The 16,642-nt window shown below is 59.7% G+C and overlaps 1 protein-coding gene across 2 annotated transcripts in view; it reads right to left on the bottom strand.

Moving 5' to 3' along the window:
* EPHA2 (EPH receptor A2) overlaps positions 1-16,636 on the bottom strand; it is a 27,731-nt gene extending 11,095 nt beyond the window's left edge. For both annotated transcript variants that reach the window (XM_077775740.1, XM_077775739.1), the window contains exons 1-5: positions 16,609-16,636; positions 11,817-11,884; positions 9,329-9,998; positions 879-1,034; positions 451-783 (exon numbers count right to left, since the gene is read on the bottom strand). In XM_077775740.1, the coding sequence (XP_077631866.1) occupies positions 451-783; positions 879-1,034; positions 9,329-9,989 (1,150 nt within the window). In that variant the 5' untranslated portion in view covers positions 9,990-9,998; positions 11,817-11,884; positions 16,609-16,636. The remainder of the gene's footprint in view (positions 1-450; positions 784-878; positions 1,035-9,328; positions 9,999-11,816; positions 11,885-16,608) is intronic.
* Positions 16,637-16,642: the final 6 nt, after the last annotated feature.

Below are 16,642 nucleotides of genomic sequence, written 5' to 3'. Positions count from 1 at the left end.
AGAGCCCCCAGACCCAGTCTCACCCAGAGCCCTGGCTCCTCAGATCCCAAGCTGAGATCCTTAACTTTGGGCTCCAGGGCACAGAGCCGCAGGCCCTGGATCCCGCGAGCCGGCACATGTGGGGTGCCCTATGAATATTTATGAGCGCATAAACCCTAAAAGTAAAACAACAGCTGACTCTTGGTATCACCTGTCTACGGACCAGGCACTGTTCTAAGAGCCTCATATGGAATAGTTTATTGAATCCTCTCAATAGCCCTATTATTACTCCCATTTTACAGGTGAGGAAATTAAGGCCCAGAGAGGGCACAGAGCTCGGAAGTAACCCCACAGACTTTGACTTTAACCACCTGCTGCAGCCTCTCTCTGGACACAGCTGGGCCCTGGGTGCCTGCCCTCCGGAAGCCCCGCCGGGGCGGTCCCAGAGGCCCATATGGGGCCAGCCCTCACCTGTCTGGTTGATGCTGACGCTGGCGGTGCGGAAGCTGCGGCTGGCCACCAGACCCGAGACACCGTTGCGGGCCTCCACCGCGAAGGTGTAGTTCATGTGCGGCTCCAAATCACTGACAATGACGCTGGTGCGGGTCAGCGCGTGCGGCGGCTCGGAGTAGCGCACGCTGGCCTCGCAGGGCCCGCACTCGCCGGACTCGGGCCAGCACTGTTCACAGGTGACGCTGTAGATGATGTCCTCACGGCCCCCGCTGTCCTGGGGGGGCGTCCAGCGCAGCTCCACTTTGGCGCCCATGCCCACGGCTGTGAGGTAGTGCGGGGCGGAGGGCGGGCCTACACAGAGGGCAGAGTTCAGGCCCAGCCCAGACAGGTCACACAGCGCACCACGCCCGGCCCGGCCAGCCTCCCCGACCCACTGCAAGACTCACGGGTGCAGGGCATCGACGGCAGGTCTTGGGGTGCCCGGAAGTAGCCTTCCTCACACTCACAGAAGGTGGCCCCCTCGGGGGACAGCAGCGTGTGCATGGGGCACTCCAAACAGGGGCTCTCGGACACCTCGGACTTGAAGAATCCAGGGGAGCAGGCTGGCAGACAGAGGGACAGACAGTTCACACCCTCAGCGACGTTTTTAGGGGCACATCACCAGGGGACCCCACGCAGGTTGTTCACACACCTTTAGGGGGTCTGTTTTCTCCTTGGTAAAACATCTTGTGATTATTATGCTACTTGTTAACCAACTTGGATTTAAATTTTTAAAAAATTAAATTAAAATTAAAAAACAGTAGATAAGGAGTGCCTGGGTGGCTCAGTCGGTTAAGCATCCGACTTCGGCTCAGGTCATGATCTCACAGATGGTGGGTTCGAGCCCCGCATCGGGCTCTGTGCTGACAGCTAGCTCAGAGCCTGGAGCCCGTTTCCAATTCTGTGTCTCCCTCTCTCTCTGACCCTCCCCTGCTCATGCTGTCTCTCTCTCTCTCAGAAATAAATAAAACATTTAAAAAAAAAAAAGTAGGTAAAAAAAAAAACATCTTGTGATGACAAAATGCAAGGCAGGCACTTAGCCCCTGCTGGGCACCCAGGAAGTGCCTCCCCAACACNCTCTGCTCTCTAAACGAGGGCCACCTTGAGCCTGGTGTTCAAGGCTTACATCTCGCCTTTGGGCTTCCTAAGAACCCGATCTCACCCCTGGTTCAGCTCCGGACAGAGCGCACCGCCCACCTCCCTCCGCTCCTTTAATCTGCGCAGACCAGCTGGATGGGTCCCCACCTAAGCTGCAAGCCGCCCAGGGCAGTAGCGACATCTTCACCATTGCCGTTTGTTGACCGACTCGCGCCACCACCTCAGCCGATCGGTCAGGCGCACCCGCTCAGGATGCCCCCGGCAGGTGTTCCCCCACCCCAGGACCCGCTGCCTTCCTGTTCCGGGGCTGGCCCACCAGGAAGCAGGAAAGGCCAGGCCCCCCGGCACCTTCTGTGGCGCTGCCTCCAGGATCGAGTCATTTCCTCCACTCACAAGGGCCGCCAGGAAGCAGCTTTTCCTCCCCCCCTGCCCGCGCCCCCGGGTGGAAGGTCCTGGCCTGGCCAGGCTAGCTAGGAGCTCAGGCACCTGACTGCAGAGGCTTCTTGCTCCCGCCAGCCTAGCCTAGCCTGCCCCAAGCCCCTTCCTGGCCTCACAGGCAGGAAGCTACCCAGACGCAGGGCCCACTCTCCAGGGCTGCCGGGGGCTCGGGCAGCTGCTGAAGTGGCCGGGGTGGAGCGGGACCACCCTCTCCTACTACCTCTTCTACACCCCTACCGTTACTGCCCCTCCCTCCGGCTTATTGTGCAGACAGTGTCCTGAGATACCTCCAGCCTTAGTGCCAGGTTCACTGTCTGCGGCACGACCCCGGAGATGAGACAAAGCCCCTGAACTCAGGGGACAGCAACACACGATAACGTCTGCCCTACTCGGGGCAGGGGGCGGGGGGGGGCGGCAAGACCTAAGGAGGTCTGAGGAGTCACAGTGGGGATATTCCAGCTGGGGCTTAGAGGCTGAATAGGAGTTCGGTGGGGCAGAAATGTTGGAAGAAGAAGGTCGGGCTGAGAAAGAACAAGACTAACACAGAAAACAAACACAGAAAGTACGAGTGGGAGCAGGAGGCGATAAGGCTGACAGGTTTGCAGGGACCAGGCTGAGAAAGGCCTTCAATGCCAGGCTGAGGAGCCAGGACTTTATCCCGGAGACAGGAAGGCCATGGAAGGATGGAAGGCTTGATGTAGGACAAAAGGGCACAGTCAGATCCACACTGTCAAGAAACTTCTTGGACAGTCTTCCTCTTCATCCAGTTCCCTATGTGAGCGGAGGTGGGGGCGGGACTGGGGGGCAGAGGACCCCAGGGACATGTGGGCCGTCCCTTCCTCCCCGTGCTGCCGCGTCAGAACCTCAGCGCAGGCCCCGAAGGGGGCGCGGGCCGCAGGGCAGGGGGCTCGCCAAGGACAGAGGGGCCTGGGACCCGGCTCCTACTCCTGCAGAGCCTGGAACCCCAGTCACAAACAGCGACCGACCGCTGATTAAGCACCTACTGTGTGCTGCTCCTGAGCCAAGCAAGCATTTGCCATCCATAGTCCCCGCCACGAGCCTATTGAACTTGGGCCCTGTACCACTCATTCCACTTGCGAGGAGAGGAGCCTGATGCCCAGAGAGGCAAGGCCGCTTGTCCAAGGTCAACAAGCTCCTAAGGCACGAAGCCAAAACCTAAACCCAGGACCCCGACTCTGAGCCCCTCTCCTCCCACAAATATCTCCATTTAGCGCAAAGAGAAGTCAACATTTCTAAAAGGAGCCTGAAGAGACAGGAGATGAGTCCTGACCTGCTTCAACAGTCAGAAAATCCCAAGACTAATTTCAGAGCAGCTGAGGGCGGTGGCAGGGAGGGGGTGGTCAGCGTGTGTGGCACCTCTTTGACATAGGTCTTCTCTCAGCCTGGGCACATTTATGGCCAATGCGAAGAAAGGGTAGCATCAACCCCGGAGTGTGGGCCGGGGAGCCTAGTCTCCTACCGCACTTCAGAAACCCACGTGCGTGTTGCATTCCCCCCTATGTATCTGTTATATTATAAAAATAGCTCTCCTCTCCCCAAATGTTCAAGCAAAACTGAGATCCCAGAAAGCTGGGACATTTTATGCTGGGATCTCAGCCCCCCTCCCAAGTGCCCTGACTTGTCCCTGGGTAAGTGCCGGCTCCAGTTGTCCAGGCCCAATGGAGTGGGGGTGCTCAGGGCCCCCAGAACCACCATCACACCTTCCAGCCCAGGCCCTCAAGCTGGGGAGGGGCCCACAAACCCCCACGCTAACACTCTGTCGAAGGCGTTAGCCACCTGCAAACCCCCCACGATGCCCCCACTCCCCACCAGGAGGTTGCTCCCCGGCGCCTCCCTGCCCCCAAGCCCTATGCCAAGAGGAGGAAGGTGGTGGGGGGGGAAGAGTCAGCCTCCATTCTTTGGCCCCAGAGCCCGGGGGTGGCCTGACTGCCGGCAGGAAAGAGGGAATTTGGAGAGATTTCCGCTGCGGATATGCCAGATAATACAGTGGAGCGGCAGCATCAACAGAGCATGTACTTGCCTGACGGGAATGTGCTGCCCCCTCCTCCAGCCCCACGACTGCAAGGGGCTGTCCCCGGGGCCCTGGGGGGTGTGCCCGTGCTCGGGGGCGCCCCAGAATTCACGTGGAGGACACCGGCAAGCCCCCCGGGTCTTTCTGACTTTGCCTGGTTAGATTTCCCGGCGTTCTGGACACGCAAGCGGGGACGGGGTCACACACTGGGTGTTCCCACACTCACATACACAAAATGCCCATGGTCCCTCTTAGCCAACCAGGGAACTCGTATGCGTCCTGCAATACCCAGCTTGAGAGCCTCTCCAAAGCCATCGCAGGCTGCCCAGCTTCTGGCCCTCTTCTGCCCCATTAGGGCATCTATTACTCAATCTTCTGTTTACCAAATAGAAATTGGGTACTTCCTACGTGTCTGGCACACTCTGGGATCCGATAGAGAGAGAGATAAACACCGCTTCTGCTTCAGGGGAATTCACAGCCCGGCTTTCGCGCTCCATTGAAATTATTTCTGCTCACAGGAGGATCTTCTCTGAGGCCGGCAGCGCTTGGAGACTAAGTACAGAGTCCTGCGCCCCAGCACGGGGCTGGCACGCAGTAGGTGTTCAGCTGACATCTGTTGACCGGGTGGATGTAGGCAAATGAGCAAATGAACGTGCAAAGATGGCAAAGCCTGGGACGTACACATTAAACGCCCATCACAGAAGAGAGACCCGGTGGGGTCCAGGAGACCCAGCTGCCTAGTGCAAGAGCCCGGCCCAGGCACCCCCGCGGACAGCTTCCCTGGGCAGGTCACCAGCAGGCCCGGGCCCCACCGAGCAGGAGAACTAGGGCATGGCGGCTGCACCCAGAGCTGGACCCCGGTTTTTCCAGTTCTTGGTGCCCGCCTCTCAGATGGCAGCACGGAGTGACTTTAGGGACACACGCCTTCTGGAGTGACGCAAATCCAGCTGCTGGCAGAGCCCCTCCCCCTGGGCCCAACCACCTCCCAAACTGGTAGCGGCGAGGTCACAGGGTCAAGAGGCCACAGCGGCAATGCACCTGTGGCCAGTGACCTCCCCAAGCCACAGCGGGGGGAAGAGCGCGGACTTTGTCTCAGGCAGCAAATGGTGACCCAGGAGTCATCGACCTTGCTGATGAGGAGAAATGATGAGGGGAAATGATGGCTCCAGGCCCTGGTGGCTTCTCACTCCCTGGCAGGCTCTGGCCCCATGTGGGGAGGTCCCCGAGGCTAGCACCTTGCCCCCCTTTTCACACGCCCTGGAGAATTATCTTCAGCACATTCCTCCACCGTGCCAGAGATAAGCCTGGCTCTCCCCGCACCGCCAGCCTCCGCCTCCTGCGGCCTCCCCACCACCAGCCTTTTATCTTCTGTTTGCTTTCCCTGCCTCCTTCCTTCCGTTCAGGGGACCCACTCACCTCCGGAGAGGGAGGGAGGGAGGGGCTACCCCGCTGAGCTGCCAGGGTGTGACTCTGCCCCCGGTGTGAGCTGAGGGCGGGGCAGGCAGGGCACACGGGGTGGGGAGCGGTCATCCCATGCGTGGCTCCCACCCAGCAGGCCAGAGGAAACCACAGAAATCAGGCCCGGTGGCACTCCCCAGGAAGGGGACGTGCCCACAAGTCAACAGCCCACAGAGCCGCCGGCCTGAGCATCATGTCCTGACTAAGCAGGTCTTCTGCCCACAGCCCCTGACCCAGCCTGGGGCCACCCTCCCCAAAGACCACCTTAACCAGAGCCACCCCCTGCCTAGAGGATGCCTCCCCTTCCGTTTTGGACCCACACCCCTGCCCCCACTAGGCCTGGGCCGCTCAGGATGCCAGCGCTTGGACCCCGATCCTTGCCGCATGAGGTGAGGTCACCCAGTCAACAGCCTACTGGCCGTCCAGGTTCTTAGGCTTTCAGCAGAAAGTCACAGGAGGTAACTGATCACGAGACCAGCAGGGGTCCAACTCACCCATTTTACAGATGGGGAGAATGAGGCCCAGAGGGGACTGGCCAAGTTCATACAGTTTACGGGTAGGACACATGTCAGGGGCAGCGAGCTGGGGACAGTACACCGCCTGCTTCGTACCAGGTGCCAGCTCTTTTGGTCACTAGTCACTGTTTCCTCTCTCTGGGCCTCAGTTTCCTCATCTGTAAAATGAAGCTAAAGTCCGCAGCCTTTCTGAGTTTGCGAAGACTGAAGGAAACCTGTGAAATGCTCGGCCTGGTGCCTGGACTAGGGTGTCCCTACGAACCAGGTGACGGAGAAACTAGGCAGGAGGCATGCCCAGGGGGCCGGGTCCCTTGAAGGAGCTGGAGCCGCCAAAGAATGAATTCCCCACACACGGTGCCCGTCTCCGNGGTGACGGAGAAACTAGGCAGGAGGCATGCCCAGGGGGCCGGGCCCCTTGAAGGAGCTGGAGCCACCAAAGAATGAATTCCCCACACACGGTGCCCGTCTCCAGTTCTGGCCTCCCAGCTGCTAGGCTGAGCCTTTGGCCAAGGCCGCTGGCCACCTGCTCACCTGGCCGGCAGTGCCCACGGCTGAGGCGCCGGGCAGGCCCCCAGCAGCTCAGCTGCCGATGCCAGCACAGGAAGCGGAGACAAAGCCGCCCCGGGGGAGATGACGAGGTCAGCCTGAGCGACTCCGCTGTCCCCCGGGGCAGGGCCGGGGGCAGGGCGGGGGACCCGAGTGAAGCTGGCTCATTCTTGACATAGCTCAGAGAGCTCTCCCGGCAGGGTGCCCACCCGTCCGATCGCGGCACCTGGGAGGTGCCTCCCTGCCGTTGTCTGTTTAACTCTTTCCTGCGTGCCAAGCTTCCCGGGGAAAGAACCCTGAAAAGAAGCAGACTCTGAAGGTGACCTGCACCAGGTGCTCCGTGACCTCAGCGAATCCACACCCCTCTCTGGACTCCATTTGTCGTCAGGAAAAGCCCCTGTGGGAGAAGCTGGGTCCTGCACCTGCCTCCACTTCTTCTTCAGTGTGCTTCGTAACAGCCCCCGCTCGCTCTCCCTCCCGCGCCAGGACCCACCAGCCAGAGACTGCCCGGAGAGCTGGTCTCCTGGCCACGGGCTGAGTCAGGGATTCCAAAGGAACTGGTCACTTCCCGCCCCACTTCCCGGCCCATCCCAGCCCGGAAGCCGCTGCATCACCTGGATTCAAACCCTGACACGACCACACACCTTGGCTGTGTGACTGCAGGCAAGTCTCTTTGCCTCTCTGAGCCTCAGCCTCCACGAGGTCGGCCGGACTGAGCAAGTGTTCCAATCAAGTGCTCGCCTGGCTCACACCTGCCCGTGAAGATCACCTGCCTACAGGACTTACTGGTTTTATCTCCGCTGGCACCCGGGTCAGGGGCTGCTGCGGACGTCTGCAGGGATAAAGAGCAGCGGGGCTGGGGGTTCCCAGCCACGCGGGTGCCCCTGGAGCACACTGAAGGGACGGGTTATTTTGGTAGAGGGATCTCAAGGAAGAAAACCCAAGCCAGCGGGTGGCTCATGGTTGAGAAGGATCCACCAGGAAAAGTCGAAGATTTTGCTCGTGGAAATCAATCCTCCGCACCCGGGGCCTACCCAGCTCTTCACAAACAAAGGCTGCCAGGACTCTGCCCGCCTCCCCGCCCCCCTCCCTCCTCTAGGGGAAGGAAGGCTGCCCCCTGCCTTGCTGGAAAGAACACCCCCAACCCCAATGTCCACTTATCTCTGCAGGGCCTGAATCACCAGCCTGTGGAAAGTTTTCAGCTGCCCCTCACCCCCCCACCCCCGCATTCTTGTGTGAGGATGTCATGTGGGAGGAGCCCACTGGGCTGCCTGGGGGGGGGGGAACCCACCCCGCGGTCATTGTCTGAAACTGGGAGTGTGCACTCGAGGTCACCTAAAGCAGGGGCCGCCTAAGGAAGAGAGGCTCAGACAGCAGGCGGGGGCTGGAAGGGCATTGGGGTGTTAGGAAGGGCCAGAGCAGAGACTACACCACAGGCTTATGGCCAGAAAAGGAACTTCTCATCCAGGGGCTTACAGAGGGTGTTAAGCAAGGTTCTGAGGATTTGTTTTAAGAGGCAAATGAAGCCCTATCAGACAAGCCTTCAGTTCCTCCAACATTTCAACCTGCTTCATGTGTGGCAGGATCTATGGCTAAAAAAAAACAAGTAAAAATCCTTCTTATTTTAGGCCACCGATGAGAGATTTACCCAAGATCAGCCGGTGGGTATGTATGACTTACAGGGACTAAACCCCAATTTCTCAATGTCCTGCTTATCTCAGCAAAGAAATTCCCAGAGAGAAAGGATGATGAGCTGGCCTTCCAAAGGTTGGCCTGCATTCCACAAATGCCCTGCCCCGCAGCCATTTCTAGAAAAAGTCACCCATTGAAAAAATCCACATTGCTGTAGAGATTTCCGCTGTCACAGGCCCCGGCCGTGCCAAGCCACAGCCTCCTGATGTGAGCTCAGAAAGCCTAGGCCCCGTTCCCAGACAGAGTCCGGTATAATTGGCCCCCTCTCTGGGTCCCATTTGTCAGCAGAAGAAGATGCAGCAGGAGAATCTGGGTCCATGGCCCTGGGGACCTCGCACTTCCCTTCCGCTTCTACCTCAAAGCACAGAGTTTTCAAAAGTTCCCCAGGTAGTTCATGTGCAGCCAGGGGATTGAATCCTGGGTCTAATTCCCTCACCTCTGTGTACGAGAGAGCAGCCTGAGACCCAGAGAGGTTAGGTGACTTGCCTAAGGTCATGCAGTGAGTTCACAGAGATGGAATGAGCTCCAGAAACTGTACCATGGGTCCAGAGCGCTGGTATATAGCAGATACTTAAGTGATACTATGCAATGAATCAAAACTAACAACCACACTTGAAAGCACTTATGTGTCAGGCACTGACCTAAGCACTTTATGAGCATTAAGTCATTTGATTATCATAATTACCCTACAAGGTGAGCAGTATGTTTTATCTCCACTTTACAGATGAGGAAACCAGGCACAGAGAGGTTAAGAAACTGACTTACAGCCACACAGCTAAATGCAGAGCTGAGATTTGAACCCAGGCATTCTTGTCCTAGAATCCTTACTCATAACTTCCACAGTATCCTGTTTTTCAAGCTGTTGCTTCCCAGTGAATGAGCGAATCCAACCATAAATAAGGAAACCAAAGTCCAGGAAGGCTCTTGTGATTTCCGCTAATAGACCCCCCCGCGCATTGGAGTCCAAGCAGGAATGACCTTACCGGGATCTCACAGCACCAGAGCCGATGCCAGAACCCAGGACCACAGCCCGCACCCCAGCAGCCCCCTTTCCCGCCAGCCCTGCAGCGTCACTCACCCTGACAGGCATCTTCCACCTTCTCGTAGCCCTCCTGGCACAGGCACTGGCCGATGGGCACCAGCCACTCGCCGTCCACCGCGCAGTGCATGCGGGGCTCTTCGCCCCCGGGTGGCACCACAGCATGGTCCACGCAGGTGCCAGCCACGGTGGCCAGGGAGGGTGCATCGGAGCCCGCGATGGTCTCGGGGAAGCGGGCCAGGCCCTGCAGCAGCTCGGGGCACTTCTTGTAGTAGACGCGGACGGAGAGCAGCGCCACGCAGGCGCCAATGTCCTGGAAGGCCAGGTAGAAGCCCTTGCGGCTGAGCGGGCCCACCGAGCGCTCCTCCACATTCAGCTTCACGTGGCGGGCCTCGAAGTCGCTGCTGACCGTGATCTCGTCGGGCGCGATGGTGTCAATCTTGGTGAACTGGCGCTTCTGGAAGTTGGTGCCATAGTCCACGTCCGACTCGGCGTAGTAGAGGTTGAAGGTCTCCTTGCAGGAGCTGGCGCCCCCGGGGAAGCTGTTGCAGTCACGCACGGTGAACTTGAGCTCGATGAAGATGCGCTCAGCCTCGCCGCGGTACACCCAGTTGGTGCGGAGCCAGTTGTCCTGGTCGCCAGATACCACGTTGCACACAGAGTACATGTAGATGGGCATGTCGTCCATGATGTTCTGCATCAGGTCCCACTGTGCACAGTGAGGTGGGGGGAGGGGGCAAGGAGGGGGACAGGTTAGTGCAGGCAGGTGCCCGAGGAGAAACTGGGGCCCAGAGGGCAATGCCCAGGGGGCAGAGTGGGGCATCAGGATGATGCTTTACAGTTCTTGCTATCTTCATTCTACAGGTTAGGAAACTGAGGCCCAGAGAGGTACTTCAGTTTCGCCCTTACACGCTACAAGTGGCTGAGCTGGAGCCTGTCCCTCCACATGGACTGGGAGCCGGGGTGGAGTCTGGGGGAGCCCGTGTGACCTCAGGGGGATCACTTAAGCTCTCTGAGCCTCAGAGTCTCTATCTGTAGGATGGGGACAAGATCTCCTCGCAGAATGGCTGTGAGGATAAATGACAGTGTCTACAAAATGCCAAGCACACTGTCTGGTGTGGGTAAGAAGCACACTGTCACACTGGCAGCCGGCATCCCCATCATCATCGTCATCATCATTTACCAGATGTGTGTGTAGGGACAGGTGTGAGTGGCGGGGAAAGGGTTAAGTCAGAAACAATGAGTGATGCCCATTATTTAGATCCTGGCTTTGGAACAGACTAGCACACGTTCCTCCCTCCTCTGCACACAGCTCAGTCTCCTCTGGGAAGACTTCCCAGGTTGGGCCACGTGCCACCCTCTGACATACCCCCTTTATCACAGCATTTGGAACCTATGTGCTGATAACCTCTGGTCTGGCTCCCACACTAGACTCTGAGCTCGCTGGAGCAAGGGCATCGTTGGGGCATCTAAATCTTTCATGTATCCCCAGAGCCTCCCTGGAACAGAGTAGGTGCTCAGGAAAATATTTGTTGAATGAACAAGTGAATGAATGAATAAAAGCAGAGGGGCTGGGGAAAGAGGCCCAGACTACACTATATGACATTGCCCAAGGCCCTTCTCGAATGCCCTCCGGCCTCAGTTTCCCACACTGTATACTGGCCAAGTTGGATTAGGTGATCTGTAGCCCCTCCTGGCTACACATTCTCGGATCCTGGAAGTCTACAGAGCCACGTCTCGGGCCTGCACGGGGCTAAGGTGGCCGGGGATAAGCACCTGACTCACGCAGAGCTGGCCAGCAGTGGGAACCGCCCCCATCCCCCAGAAATATACTTCTCCCTAGCTCAGGGCCCCCAGACAAACCCCAGAAAGCACCCATTATACAGAGGGGAAACTGAGGCCCAGAGAGCAGCAGTATCTTCCCCAAGATCACACAAGGTGGGGAAAAGGATCCCAGTGTCTTGCCCACCAGTCCTGGACACAGTAGGTCAGGGCAGAGGGGAGGAAACTTGGGTGGGGATGAGGCAAAACAAATCCACCCCTAGCAGGAAGGGGAAGTAACATCTGGGGGAGAAGGGAGAGGAGTCCAGCAGGAAGGAACCTGATCTGGTTTCCCGGGCTATGGTACCTGAGAGCCACTGCTCCCTGTCTCTCCCTTACCCCTCACCTTCTGGGCTGGGACCTTGAGGATAGGGAACCTTCAACCCTTTCCCACCCAAAAGGCAGGTGGAGGAAACTAGGTGGGATGGAGGGCGGTCCTCTGAGCTTTGGCCCACTGGGGCACCCAAGGGTCCCTGCTCTGCCAGGGTCTTCAGCTGTCTCCCCAGGTCTTTCTGCCTCTCAGGTCCCTTCCTCTACCTTCCAACCCCCAGCCTACCCAGCCTGGGATGGCAGACTCTGAGCCTGGTGAGGGAAGCAGGACGCTGAGTTCGATCCCTGGCTGAGCTGTCTGATCTAGGCTGGCCCCATCCTCACTGGGTCTCAGTTTCCCCATCCCCATGCCCCTTACTTGACCTTGAAGGCTTACCCCTTTGCCATATGGGTGCGTGAGCCAGCCGAGTTCCCCTTTAGCTGCAGCGAAATCCAATAGTACGACTAGAAGAGATGGGAGGGAGGGCGAGTTAGCTTGGAGGCATCTCCAGGGCTCAGGCCATGGTGGGAAAGGTGAGAGTCCCCCAGGGGCCCTAAGGGGCCATGACAGATTCCTCAGCTCTCAGCTCTCGGAGAGAGACCCCATTCTACAGGGTCACTATATTGCAAAGACGTGTCCCTCGATAGACGGGGAAATAGGGACCGGGGAAAGGGACGGGACAGGGTCAAAGTCATGCAGCAGGCTGGGTGAGGACTAGGCCTCCTGTCTCCCAGGCCACAGCTCCAGCCACACCACCCCCCTCAGTCTGCCCCCCGCTGGGCAGAGCCGGACAGAGCTCAGCCCAGCAGGGAGACAGCAGCTGGGCAGAGAGCTGGGGCGGGCAGGACTGGTAAGTGACACCACGCCGCCCCGTCTGCTTCCTGAAACAAGGCCCCTCAGCAGTACTTCACAGGCATGTGGGCCTTGGGGGCACCCGTGTCTGCTCCTGCCACACACACACACACACACACACCCTGGCACAAAATATCCCCAACCCCACCCAGGCCGTGTAGCACACATATGCAGCACACGGATGTACACACACGTCTCCGGGCACTCCAAGAAGAGAGGGCTGTTAACAAGTGGGAACAGCTCCAGGGAGGAGAGGGGGGACTGATGGCGGGGGGTGTCTGGAAACTGATCTCCCCACCACAAAAGCCACAGAGCAGGCAGGATAAAGCTCGGAACCCATAAGGGCCTCTAGGAGAGGCCCAAGATACACACAGCTGGCAAGGTCCCCACGCTGGGAAAGTGGCCGGCCCGCCACGTCTTTGGGACCCCTGGCTGCTGCCTTACCAGGGGCGCCTGGGGGAACAGAGATGGAAACTTTTGGAGGGGACTTCCAGGCCCAAGAGGGACCAGGTGCCAGGACCATGCTGTCCCCAGAGAGCCATCTGGAGCCCAGCGAGGGACACACTGCCAGGGGCTTCCTTAGATGTGGTGCTGCCCTTGGGCAGCACCTGTCAGTCCATCTCTGGCTCTCTGCCAGGCTCGGTGGCTACAGCCAAGGCCCAAGACCCCAGGCACTGTCCCACCTTCATTTCCAAGTAAAGCCCAGGTAGCTGCCAGGAGGTGCCACTCTTCCTAGAGGGCAGGGAGGCTGGGGCAACTCGGGCATGGAGCCCTATGCGAAATCCCCGGATTTGGAGGGTAAGACCCTCAGGTGGAGGGGGGAAGGGACTGAGCACACTTCCTTTGGACCCTGGAGCATGAAGAATATGACCTCAAGAGGCAGCATTCCTCAAGACCAGGACTTGGAAGAATCACTCTAGGGGCGGAGCCCAGGCAGGCAGGGGACAGAGATGGCCCGGTTCAGGGGTGGGTGCAGAGTGAGGGGACGGAGAAGGGTCTTGGAAATCCTCTCCTGGGGTCCAAATGCCCCGCTCCCCTGGTGTGTGGCACCGCCACCCGCCGCTGACCCGAGCCAAATCTCTCTAGGAAGGGCCCAGCAGCCCAGACCGGCAAGAGGAAATCCGATGTGGCACCTGTCCCAAGGCTCTGGGGCTGGAGGAGAGTGCCTGGAGGGGGTGGGGTAGGGGCATGGATTTGTTCGGACATGCCCGGGGCCCAGGCTCGGAAAACTCACTAACCCCACTGGCAGATGGAATGTTCTAGCTACAAAGGAAGGAATCTGGGGGGTCCTGGCTCCAGCTAGGTGGATAGGAGGACCCTGGTAAATGCCCCCCCCCACATAGTTCTGCACATCCCCTCCTCCCCAGACACGTAGGAAGCTGCAGTCCGTGCCCCCCAAGGGAGGGGGCTCATAGCTCTCAGGCTCTGAAGGGTTAACCTGGAACAGAGGGAACCCCACCACCCCTCCCAGAGCACACTCCCCTTCCAGCCCCAGGCCTAGCTCTAGAAGTATCACGGGGCTCCATCTGAGAAGAAAAGAAGCCTTCACATAGGAAGGAGGCCCCCCCGGGGGCTTCCAGCCACAGCCCCCTCCCAGGAAATTCCCTAGAACCGATCACCAGGAACAGGACCCCGGGTGCGGCTCTCTCTCTCCCTAAGCTCTTCCAGGGACTGGGGGCTCTGGTTCCCTGGAAGGGGTGGGGGCCCAGGAGTCCTCGGGCTGCCCCCGGAGCCTTCTCTGTGAGGCCCAGGTTAGGCAGGGCTCATCCATGAGCCCTCAGTCCCTCACCCCACCCCTTCTCTGTCTCCAGTTCCATGACAGACGTCATCCTTAGGGGTCCATATTGCTTTCTTGGCTCAAACACAGCACTACCTGGAGGCATTCCTCTGCTCCCCGCATCCTGCTTTCACCAAAATGAGCTAACTCCTAAAGAAAGGGGGGAGGTAGGGGCGCCTGGGTGGCTCAGTCGGTTAAGCGTCCGACTTTCGCTTAGGTCATGATCTCGCGGTTCGTGGGTGGGTTCGAGCCCCGCATCAGCTGACTGCCAGCTCAGAGCCTAGAGCCTGTTTCAGTCTGTGACTCCCTCTCTCTCTGACCCTCCCCTGCTCACGCTGTCTCTCTCTCTCTCCTAGAAATAAATAAAACATTAAAAAAAAGGGGGGGAGGTAAGGGGCGCTGTGGGGCAGGGGGGAAGGGAAAAGGACACAGGGCAAACTGGGCTATTACAAAAGCAAGCCAAGGACTTTCCAGGGCCCCTGGGCACTCTCCAGCCCCCTTCCCATCAGCCACCTCATCGGCACCACGGCATCTGCGCCCAGAGACTCGGCATCCTCGGATAATCGGCCATGAAACCACAACACAAGGAGCCCTGGGCTCTAGCAACTCAAAAAGCCAGATGCTCAGATCTGACCCTCTCTGTGCAGAGGGCCCAGGCTGGCAAGGGCTGAGCTTGGGCCTCCCTCAGTTTCCCCGTTTGCAAAAGGAGGACATATTCGGTGGCTGCTGAGAATCTAACAGGTTCTTTCAGAGACCACAAATCCATCCTGGCTCCTCTGCCCACAAGGAGGGGGCAAGAAAGGAGAAGGGATGTGAGCAGCGGTCTGGATTAAGGGCAGAAGGGACATGTGTGTCCTCCTCGCTGCCCACCGCACTGCCCCCAGGCAGATCCACCACATTCAGCCTGAAAACCGGAGAACATCCCCACTCCCCCCCCACACCACTACCCCCCACCGTGGGCATACCTGGGGAGTTGTTCACAGGGGCTGTTGGAGCTGAAGCAAAAATGCTCCCCCAACCCCAGGACCCTCCAATACACACCCTTTTCCTCCTCAATCCCATGGAGGGGGTGGCTAGTGATCTAGGCTGGAGAAGGGACAATATAGGGCACAAGGACCAGATGACTCCAGCCTTCCAGGCACAGCTTGGCAGATCGGGGTAGTTCTGCCTAATCCCCTCACCCCCAGGACAGCCTTCCAGAAAAGCCTATAGTGATTCCAGCTGTCTTTCCCCTTCTCTCCAAGCACAGTCTCCCAAGAAGGGAGAGAACCCAAAGCTGGAGGGTGATGGTGGGGTGGTGAGTATTGGGGATCGCAGAAATCCCTGCCGCCCACTCCTGCAAGCTGGGACCAGAAGCCCGGACCCATCCAGGAACTGGGACAGGATGCGCCCCCCACTCCACCTCCACCAGCTCCAGCTCTGGCCTCTCTCCCTCCCCACTCGGAAAAGCAAAACCTCCAACCCCAGTTTGGGAGACAGAAAAAGAAACCAAGGCTCAAGGAAACTTCTCAGGGGCCTGGGGCTTCCGCTACGCTTCCCCCTGCTGGAGCCTGCGGGAGGCTCGCTCTGGCCAGGCCGACGGGGAAAACTTGTTCTCGCCGTTGGAAACCGAAGCCGGCCTCGGCTGGGTGGACAGGAAGGTCCTCGGCCAAGGACAGGAGTCCTCATCCTCTCTGCGACCCTAGCGGAGGGGCAACGCCCCCATCCACACACCTGCCCCGCCCAGGGCAAAGTCTGCGGGGCCCCTCAGCCGGCGCCGCTCAGGGAGCGCTGGGGCGGGGGTGGGTGATTCAGGCCCCCACCCCCGGATGCCCGGACTCCCTGGTGGCCCTGGGGTGACGGCTCCACACCTCGAGAGACCGCGCCCCCACCTGCCGCATTTCCTCGTTCTGAGTCACCCCTCGCTCAGAACGCTTGACTTTGGGACTTCCTGTCCGCACTCGCGGCCCCGAACCTGACCCCCGAGCCTGGGAATGCCGCTCGGGAAAACAGGGTGGCTCTGCGGGGGCAGGTTGGCCCGAAACTCCCCCTGCGCCCTCCTGCCCGCCTGGAGGCAAAAGGGGGCGTGGAGAAAGCCTCAGGGAGCAGGGGCTTCCGCAGGGGGCTCCCAGCCGGCCGAAGAGCCCCCTCCCCAAAACGGGGGGCCTCCACAGGAATGCTTCTCGGCAAAATCGGACCAGCGGGTTAGTGAAGACAGGTCACCAGGAGACCGAGCCCGCGGAAAGCCCCTCAGGCACCCCATTCTCCAAGAGTCCCTCGCGCCCCCGTCGGGACGCGTTCCTGAAGCCGCCTCCCGGGCTGCGACCGCGTGGCGGGCACCGCGGGCCCTTCTCCGCGGCCTCCGAGCCCCGCGCGCCCGCCCGCAACCCCTGAGTCCCCGGAAGCCCCGTAACCCGGCTCGGGTTCCAGATGCGCCGGGAAGGCAGCGCGCGCCCTCCCGACCCCGGCACGCCGGGGCTGGGAGGCGCCAGGTCGGTTTCCAAAGTTGCGCGCGTCACCCCGCGGGGCTCCGGGACGCTCGGAGTCCCGGGGCCCGGGCGGCCCCGCGCGCGCACTCACCTTCTTTGCCCTGCGCCGCGGCGGCCGCGGCCAG

Source organism: Crocuta crocuta, unplaced genomic scaffold (genome assembly GCF_008692635.1).
Source record: "Crocuta crocuta isolate KB4526 unplaced genomic scaffold, BGI_CrCroc_1.0 scaffold127, whole genome shotgun sequence".
Classification (NCBI taxonomy): Eukaryota; Metazoa; Chordata; class Mammalia; order Carnivora; family Hyaenidae; genus Crocuta; species Crocuta crocuta.
The sequence above is the reverse complement of the archived record's forward strand: the minus strand, read 5'-3'. Positions and strand labels throughout refer to the sequence as shown.